Source organism: Notothenia coriiceps, unplaced genomic scaffold (assembly GCF_000735185.1).
Source record: "Notothenia coriiceps isolate Sejong01 unplaced genomic scaffold, NC01 NC01_scaffold00037244, whole genome shotgun sequence".
Lineage (NCBI taxonomy): Eukaryota > Metazoa > Chordata > Actinopteri > Perciformes > Nototheniidae > Notothenia > Notothenia coriiceps.
The window spans coordinates 26,166,847-26,176,739 of record NW_011369945.1 but is presented as its reverse complement, the minus strand read 5'-3'; the positions used below and the strand labels follow the sequence as shown (position 1 = coordinate 26,176,739).

Genomic DNA, 9,893 nt, shown 5'->3' with positions numbered 1-9,893 from the left:
CACACACACACACACACACACACACACACACACACACACACACACACACACACACACACAGTGTGTGGCATCCAGGAATCAAATTGTGCTGTACGTAGGTAATCTTGCTCTGACATATGATCATAATAAAAAGCTTAACAAACCAAGTGTCAGTAGACCACTTAGATCTATCGCTCCAAGATGTGATCAGAGCCTTAGTTTACTGTGCAGTTCGTCTAATGGCACGTTGTACAAGGGGGGGGGGGATTTTTTCCCCAGCAGCACAACTACATCTGTGGATGTATGTATCAGCTGAGTGACAGGCTGTTTGGAACAGAGTGGCCAGCCAATGACATCCATCATAGCCATAATCTCAGAATGTATCCTCAACCTCTTTCACACAAACTGACATACAAACACACTTGCAGGTTTGAAACCTTCAATTGGTCCCCATGGTGATCATTATTAGCCGTGTTCCGTCTGTCTATCTCTGAATTGTGAAAGCTATACATGGCCTCCAATTCAAACACAGAGACAAACACACACATATCTGAAGTAGGTTATTTGCCCTCCATCCTCCTAGCAGGAGAATTGCTGTATTTCAGCCTAACCTGTTATATAAAGAGTTATGTTTCTATGCCAGACACAAATGATGCCACTGACCATTGCCCTCAAACCCAAACACCCAATGAAATTACTATACCAGATCTCATACTGATCAGTGTTTCAATCAGCCACTATAAAACTACACATTTTCATTTTCAATTCCCAGTCCATGTTTTATGCCGATTACTTTTTGGACTGGTTGCAAATACAGTTTGACATGAAAACGACTATCATATGTGCCTGGGCTTGATTGATGGATAAATATAGACAAGATTTGGCTCAGATAAATGTTATGTCATGTTTATCACCAGTAGCAGCCGGTAGCAGAAGGAAGAAACTGCAGAACGCTGGTGACTAACAAGTGATTCAGACACATTGCATAGGGCATTTTTAAATTCAGTTTGAATATCAAAGGATGTGCTTAATCACAAGGCCAATCACAGATTATCTAGATTCTAGATAAACTGCCAAGACAGTGTGAGACATGAATTAGGAACAGGAGGAGAGACATGTGCTTGTTTACAATCTTTTTTTAAAAACAGTTTAGATCAATAAAAGAAACATATGAAGTAGAGCTGAGGTCAACTGAAACCTACAGACCTGAGTCTTCCACGATGGCTGTGTCCATGAGGGTATCCATGGCTGTGGGACCTCCTGGGGACCGGCCTGTCCTCCTCGTGCATGTGATGTAGCGAAGGCGAGCGGGAATGGGAGGATCTGGAGCTGCCTGTGCTCTGGAGACTGCTGTCAGGGATCTCTCCATGACGGCTCTGACACAGAAGAAGAGACAGGTTTCATATGCACATGTAAGACACAGAAATCCCCTTTGTGCACTCTTATCATGGGATTGTGTCAAATTGTTTACCATTTCTAGTTTATTTGTTTATAGTGTCGTGGACAGTCCCCATTGATCAACCGTCACAAAAAACAGTAAATGGGGCAGCTTTAGCAAACATTGCTAATTTCCAGTGTTATAGAAGCATATTATATTCACTTACTTACTTTAATAATATCATTCTGTGATTCTTATTTGCTAATGTTTATCTAGATTTACTACTTCTCACACTTCTTAGCTAAGCTTGAGAAAATTCCTTATTAAGAAGATTTGTTGCAATGTTGTTAGTTACACTACGACAGAGACGGCTGAATGGTTTGATTCTCTATCCACATTTGATAAATAAATTCCCACCACACCAGCTGTTGTCCCCGGCCAGATGATAAAGGACACCCTTAAAATCACAATACATCAACAGCATTAGTTATACAAAAAGGACTAAAGACAAGTAGGTACAGGCGAAAGGATAAAAGAGAACCCTTCTTGACTTGTTTTGTAATCTCTGACTTTGCAAACCTGCACAGTCTCTCCTTTCCGTCTTACCTCTCCGAGGCTGCTGTGCTGCTGACCGAAAGCTGGCAGGCTGCGCAGTGAGGGGACGGGGGAGTGACCTTGCCGGCCACGAGGTTCTCTGGGGGCCTGACCGTGGATGTGATCGTGGTCCCCGTTCAGGTTGTTGTCACTCGCAGAGCGGAGCAGAGATCGTGGCGAGGGCAGGGGTCCCGCTGTCAAACGTCGACGGCTGGTGTAAGAGGGGGTCTCCCTAAAAGGCACTGAAAGAAGAGACACGTCTTAACAGTCTCACCATAATATATAAAGCTACTGTAGCAGGCACAGTGAACAGAATTATTTGATGGGGAGATAACTGCAATTTCACACATCTCAAGGCCACTCAAAGTATTTAAACGGTTGCACTTATCTGACAGTAGGCTGTGCTTTCATTTCATTTGCAAAATACTTATTTTATTATCTGTTAGGAACAGGAAACACAGAGGATCTGGTACTGCAGTAAAGCCTTTGAATCTTAAGAATCAAATTTAAAATATACTATCAAATATAGGACTACATTTACATATTAATAACTATGATGACATTTTAACCCCTGAAGAATGAAGACCCAAATAAAGAATAAGGATATCCGTGTAGATGTTTCAGAGAGGCAGAACTGGGTTTTTATTGTAGCTGGGAATTTAATATTGTCTTCATGATAAATTGAACCTACAAAATATTTGAAATTGTATATATAAGTTCTTATATGCATTATTAAAGTATATTTAAAGTTCAATGAAGAAGGCGGCACAACTTTTATTTAAAGTGTAAATTGAAAGAGGTTCATAAAGTTCCCATTTGAAACTGCTTCTTGTTAAATGGGATCAAATATGAGCATTTCAATATAAAATAATGGTGTTTTATTATATATGTATGGTGTCGTATGATAAAATAAAGAACCTTGAACCTTGAATTACATTGTGTCCACACTAGATGGCAGAGTTTCCCAGTATGTATATGTCAAGGAGAAACTGCTCAGCAGGAATCCAACAAATCCATGAATCCTTCTCCACCCCTTAAATGTCTATTTTCTTCCCTTCACTTCCACACAGCTCAGTCTATAACCTGTCCTCACCTTTTTGAACTTCTCTATCTACGCTCAGACATTCTTCAGTCTGATCACTCCCTGATACCTCATTCATGTCTGAACCTATGAAACACTGAGGCAGCCAGGTAGAGAAATACTACCACCGCTGTTAACTTACCAACATCTGATACTTTGTGGACCTTTATGATTTCAGCCAGATCAAAGTTTCCTGCTATAATAGCCACCTGGAGATGAAGAAGAGACAGGGAAAGGAAAGGAGCAAACACATAAGTGACAGAAGCTACACAAAAATTAAAAGCAACAAATTGTCAGCAAAGAAATCGCTCACTCTCCTCATAATGTTTTACACATGTACTCCTTTGTTGTGTTTAAAATCAGTACGTCTGGCAATGTTCTGCCTTGTGTAGAAACAAATTAACTTTGATTTCCACAGGAAGTGTCAGTCTCAATTTGACACAGACTTCATCAACCAGAAAGACTAGTATTCAGACAAAGCCCAAATTGTGTTTTAAAAGAGATCAATAAATCCAATTTAGCAGCATTTATCTGTGTAAGACAAGTCATTCAATCTGTTTAGCTCTGACATGTCAAAGATGTAGGGCATGTGAATAGTCCCATGGCATGCAGAGGTTTTGGATAACAAACATACCTGAAAGGCGCTCTGGCTGTTGTAGTTCTTTATCTCTTTATTGGCCCCCCGGAACAGGATAACTCGTGCACAGCTGTCCTGAATGACGAGAGCAACATGTGTGTGGTTGGTTAGCTAGGAGTTTTACATGTCACTATATTTTACCATCTGCAACATTCAAACAGAAATATTAAATTTAAAGAAACAGTGCTGTGAGAACATTTTAACAGAGGCAGCATTACTGCACGATATGTTTGAAAGTGTGAGCACTGACTCCAGCAGATGAAGTGCATAATGAGCAACAATTCACACACACACACACACACACACACACACACACACACACACACACACACACACACACACACACACACACACACACACAATTATCTACAATGCAACCATATTCACTGCTAATTAACTATGAAGCGATTTTTAGAAGGAAATAGGGAAAACACTAAATACCCTCCGACTAATAATAGAAGCAGACAGACAATGGGTGAGGTTGTTTGTGTTGAATTTGAACTTGACATTCAAATAATTGCAATATGCTACAAGCTGCAATTGATCTTTTATCATATTTTTTAAGGCCTTTAATTAAGTCAGAGTTGCTGGACCTCCTGCTCTGCTCTTAACTTGTAATGTATATTGAGTGGAATACTTGTTGAAATGGATGGTTTAACTTAAACTCTTAGCCATGTCTTTGTGTAGCACTGTAAACAAATGATAATGGTGGCGTGCCAATAAATGATGTTAGTGTCCAGACTCACATTGATACTGCTTTTATCTCATACCTCATAGACCTCATATCTCATAGCCCTAGTTTTAATATACTTTCATCTTTGAATTTCAGTAAACATAGCAGGAAGAAAAGAAAAAGAAAAGAGACACAAAAAGTCCCCAACATGCTCTGTACTAATCACAAGTAGTAAAACACTGTCTTTTATAAAAGGAATTCAATGTAAAGCTTGTTGGCCAAGCATTGGCTAAACTATACTTAAAATGCAAAAGGAGGCTAAAATGAATTAAATCCAAGAAACACATTATAACAAGGATGAAACAGACACCCTATATAGTTTTACAACGCTCTTTCTCTCCCTCTCTCTCCTTCTCTCTTTTTTCTCAAACTATTGCTACAGTATATAATGTTTTGAGTGTTAAAGAGAAAAAGGGTTGATTTTGTATTCATCACTGAGTGCAGAATAAACGCGACTAGTTTGGCTCTACACACAGCACACTAACTCTGGTGACTCCTGTCATGTTGAGGGACATGCACACACACACTATTTGAACATGAGGTCAAGTAAAACAGATCCATGTGATTTTCCTCATTATCCGTGGTGTATCTGATTAACTGGTCTTGGCAACATATGCATGAGGTTAACACAAACAAACTGGAGCACCCTCTTCTGGTAAAACACATAGATGGTAGCTACGTGGGTTCCCTGAAATGACCATGGTGTCCTGCATTAGCATGTACATGTAAACATGGTTGTTAAAGACATGGGGATATTTGTAAATAGAGCATGTGTGTTATGAATAATGCATGATCACTCTTACTACTAATAGCCCATACAGTATAACTGCTCAGGGTCTAAAACATCTAAAAACGTATATAGATAAATGCCTGCGGCTTTAAAGTGTGATGATCGCTAATCAACAATACATTATGCAGTTGCACACACACACACACACACACACACACACACACACACACACACACACACACACACACACACACACACACACACACAAGCAAACAAACACTCACACACACACATACACCAATTACAGTGAAGGCCATCTGTCTTTCTCTTCTCTCCAAGGCTTCCTATAGGAATTCATTAAGGAAACATTTCCAGTAGATCTCACCATGGTTTCTAGATGTGATTACATTATCTACACAGGAATACACAGTGAGCTACGTCAAGTACTTTGCAGCATTGACACGGGTCAGTCTTGTGTAAAGAGTGTGACAGATGGTACCTCTTCACAGCCATGTTTATACATTTGAGGATGCCTTCTCTCATTAGATATAAGCAGATTTGACATCCTTCACTGCACATTGAGCTTGTTTTTTACATTGGAATGTGACTAATCTGAAGCACATAAAATGTGCAATTTACTGCAGCAACACTGTAAATGAGTTCTGAATTCCTCCTCATTATTGTGCATAACTTCAGCCTACAGTCACTGTGGCATGAAATCCATTGATACGTCTTCCATACAGCTTATTATAGAGTTGCAGCAAGATTGCATTACTTCCACAAGTCCTGTGCCACCTCTGTTTAATTTCCCTCATCAGTGTTGTCCCCATTTGCCTTACCTACTGTGTCCTTTCTCAATCATTCAGACCAGCACCTCCCATGGATCTGTCTGCCAGGTAGAAGACCCATGCTATGCATTCATTCATTCATTGCTGCTAATTACATATGCCAGGCCTAGCTAAAAGCTCAGTAAGTAAATGTTAATGGCCGGACAAACTTGGGCAATAGAACAATTGATCAAGCTTATACTGTTGCTAATTATGTTATCTTGCTTTTCATCTTCTCTCCCAACTTTACCTCTTTCTGACACTATCTTTTCTCTCTCCATATGGATGTATTGATCTGTGCCACTAGACGACTAGGTTCCCGTTCAATTCAAAGCCCCTTTTTTCTGTCTGTAATGGTGCATAATCATCCGAGCAAGGCCTGATTCGAGGCTGCTGGAACCCCGCTAAGAGACACTGTATCTGGGATCAATCAGCTCGACGTGCTAAACAGTGGAAGTAGACAAGAGCTCGGAGTGTGACCATAACAAGACTGTTAACTTAAAAGAAGTTGTATGAGTAGATAAAACTATTCATTCATTATCTCTTTGATTATATTCAGTCCACATACACAATCACGCCGACCCTCCACTGACAAGAGCGACACTGAATGACTTCAGTCACGTGGATGTGTTGCGAACAGCCTGTTAAATGTTGATGCTGTGCCTCCAAAACACATGCTCACACACACGCACACACACAGTTCAGTTAAACCAGTGCTACAGTGAAACATGTGCTACTAAGTACACAGCTACAAATACAAGACGTAAATACATTCATGAATGCACACTTTTTGACATTTGCAAAAGACAGAGAGAGTGAGTGAGAGAGAGAGAGAGAGAGAGAGAGAAGTAAAGTGCTCATTTAATGTTCATGAACTGAGCACCACTCTCTATTTTCCAAAGGAGCAGGAAAGCCTTTTGCAGAACCTCAAGTTGCATGTTGCTTATGGAGCATCCAACCAAACAGGAAAGAGCAACATATGGACACACTGAACCTGACTACTCTCGTGTTTTTCCCAGGAGTATTTGAAGCTCTCATGGCCCGGTGTCCTCATGTACCTCTCTTGATATAGAACACATTCATTCATATTTTAAAATATACACTATTCCTTTCTTTCCCGTTATCACAGACTCATAAGACCCTTGAATCACATTATTACTTTATGAGCTACTTTATACGACCCAAATCATCTTCTCAGCCAGTGAACATTTCATCACTTGGAGATTGGCAGGTGTGCTTGATTGATTTTTCTTGAAAGAATCGAGCTGATGCTAATTTTTATGAAAATGATGGATTACCTAAAGAAAAAGCCTGTAAACGTTCCATGTGTTTCTTATTGCCAACACATCCTATAACATGACCACAATCCATTTATATTGTAAACAACTATTATCGTTGCCTAAAAACAATTAAAAACACTTAATCGTTGCACTGGGTGACATAACCACTAATGTGGGCACTGTAGTTTATTTTGCGATGAATATCACCTTCGATATAGGATATAGATTAAAGAGGGTTATTTATTTAAAATCTGTTATGGGATTTATAGAAAAGCTGTAAAATACCCTGGCCGTAGCCTTTATGACATGCTGTGCAAACAGAACATTATTATCAATACAGACCAAGGTAAGATCCTCAGTGTGTACTCATGAATGAGAGCTTGAGGTAATCACTATAATAACTCCCACACAAAATAATAACGCTGTACAACACACAGTCCTCCTCTGATCGCAGCAGACAAAGTGCATTAATGACTGATGTGAATACATATGGCAGACATACCCCTGAGCTTTGGCCGTTTTGTTGTCAAAATCCCACTTAGACCACTTCTCCTGATTATCCGCTTTCAGTCAATTATCAAAACAGCCAACAAATACAGTGTAGATAATGACCAGGTAAAGGATACATCTGCTTCAGACTGCCACCACTCAGAGGTGTCCTTTAGCTTAACTACACAGGTGTGCATGTACGAGCACACACATAAAGAGGCATAGCATGGTGTAAATGCTATCCTGCAAATCAGAAGGCCATATAACCACAAATCGATACATTTCACAAGTGTCCTCGAGCTAGACAATAAAGCTCAACCCCAATACCGTTAAAGCACAGAAACTGCTCTTACAACTCTAGGAGAACAAGCTACTGTAGATCCTACATGCTCACATGCCTACATACCGTACATTCAGTTAAGAATTTGCATCAAACTGCCACTTTGGACAGCTCTGTGAATATGAATCCTCTTCTTCCTTTTGCCCCTGAATATTGGATGTAAATCATGTATCGCACAACAGTCCAATATGCATGTCTTTCCTGAAGAAAACCCCGCTCTCTAAGCACACAAGCAATTAAAAAAAACAGCTAGTTACCTGGTTGTAGAGAGCACACACATGGAGGGCGGTGTTTCCAGATGCATTCTGGGAGCTCATGTCGGCTCCGTAGAACAGCAGGTGCTCCAAGTGCTGAACGTGGCCATAGCGGCATGCCTGAAAGGACACATTCATTCATTTACTCTTTAACATCATTAATCCTTGTTTAGTTACAAAGTGAAAAGGGAGCAGTCACCCAGTGTGTCTGAGAAAATGATCTATTTAATTTGTCAAAATTAAATAGATGACAAAAAGGTGTAGTGTGTAAAAATGTGACACACTGGATTTTAACCAGAGCTCATTGTGTTTCTGTGAGCTTATCAATCCCAGTAAAGAAAACTGAAAAGCTAGATGAACACTCAAGTGTTAGGGTGCAGTACGCCTCTGGTTCTGCCTGTTAAAAGCAGAAAGTTGTTTTTAAATACAACCATTTTAAAAGTTGTAGTTTTTTCCCTGGGGCTAATTCCCTCACACATGTGGTTCACAGTCTCGTAAAGCAGGAGAGACCCTTGTTCACCTGAGGCAAAATCTCTGAGGTAAAATTATTCTCACAAAATGAGATTCCTTTTTTCAGCGCCTTTGTTTCCCATAACTGGAAGCAATACACTTTTCATCTTATCTTTATCTCCTCTACCTCTTTTGCCTCCTACTCTGTGGTTTTGTCCTGTGTCATTGACAAAGAAGCACACCGTCTCTCCCCAGCAATTGTTTTCCCCTCCTGTGTTCTGTCTCGCTAAGAGTGTGTGACAGTGGGGAGACAGCACACAAATGATGCTGGGATTGTTGTTGGTTATCACACCTTCAGCAGTGTATCCTATTGTACACCATGTATTCCTCTAGAATACTAATGCTGGAAAGGTCACAGAAAAAGGAAAGACAAGGAAAAGGAGGTAGACATAGGGAGAACGTGTGTGAGGCTGAAGGACCTTTGGATTTACTCTGCAGTGTCTTGAATTTATAACATAATCTGAGTCCTATTTAAACCTGGGAGACGAGTATAAAAACAAACCCTCATAGTTTTCATTTCTGACTTTCATCTTTCCCTAAGGTAGCTTCTCCTTAGCATGCCAGCTTTAGGTAAAGCAAAATGGAGGAGAGACATGGTGTGTGATGGAGACAGCACTAAAGGTACCAGTGGGCTTAATGCAAGAACATTTTTGTATTTATATACTCAAAGTTCTCTGTGCCATGGTGGATTCAACAGACTGTTAACTGCACAAACTTGAAAGCAAATGCTTGAGTTAAAGTTGAGTTAAAGTTTCACTTTGCTGTGGTTTAAGTCTTGCAGTCAGAGATCAGCAGAAAAAAACACAACAAGTTTTTCCAGAGTCACTAGTCATATCCAGTAAGAGAACCACTTCCAACAACATGTATCAAAGCAGCAGTATATTGTGACAAACATAAAGATGGACTGGCTACATCAACCTAAATGTTGCAGATGTGTTTTTCCCCTGTAATAATAATAATAATACATAACATTTATATAGCGCCTTTCACGAAACCCAAGGTCGCTTCACAAGTCGGGCAGGGGGGGGGAGTAGGGGAAAAGAGGCAGACAGGTCAGGGGG

General features: G+C 40.1%; 1 protein-coding gene across 1 annotated transcript in view; it reads right to left on the bottom strand.

Moving 5' to 3' along the window:
- shank3a (SH3 and multiple ankyrin repeat domains 3a) overlaps nucleotides 1-9,893 on the bottom strand; it is a 75,893-nt gene that overhangs the window by 65,485 nt on the left and 515 nt on the right. Inside the window, exons 2-6 of the mRNA XM_010794429.1 lie at nucleotides 8,326-8,442; nucleotides 3,667-3,744; nucleotides 3,175-3,241; nucleotides 1,964-2,193; nucleotides 1,186-1,355 (exon numbers count right to left, since the gene is read on the bottom strand). Coding sequence (XP_010792731.1) covers nucleotides 1,186-1,355; nucleotides 1,964-2,193; nucleotides 3,175-3,241; nucleotides 3,667-3,744; nucleotides 8,326-8,442 — 662 coding nt within the window. The remainder of the gene's footprint in view (nucleotides 1-1,185; nucleotides 1,356-1,963; nucleotides 2,194-3,174; nucleotides 3,242-3,666; nucleotides 3,745-8,325; nucleotides 8,443-9,893) is intronic.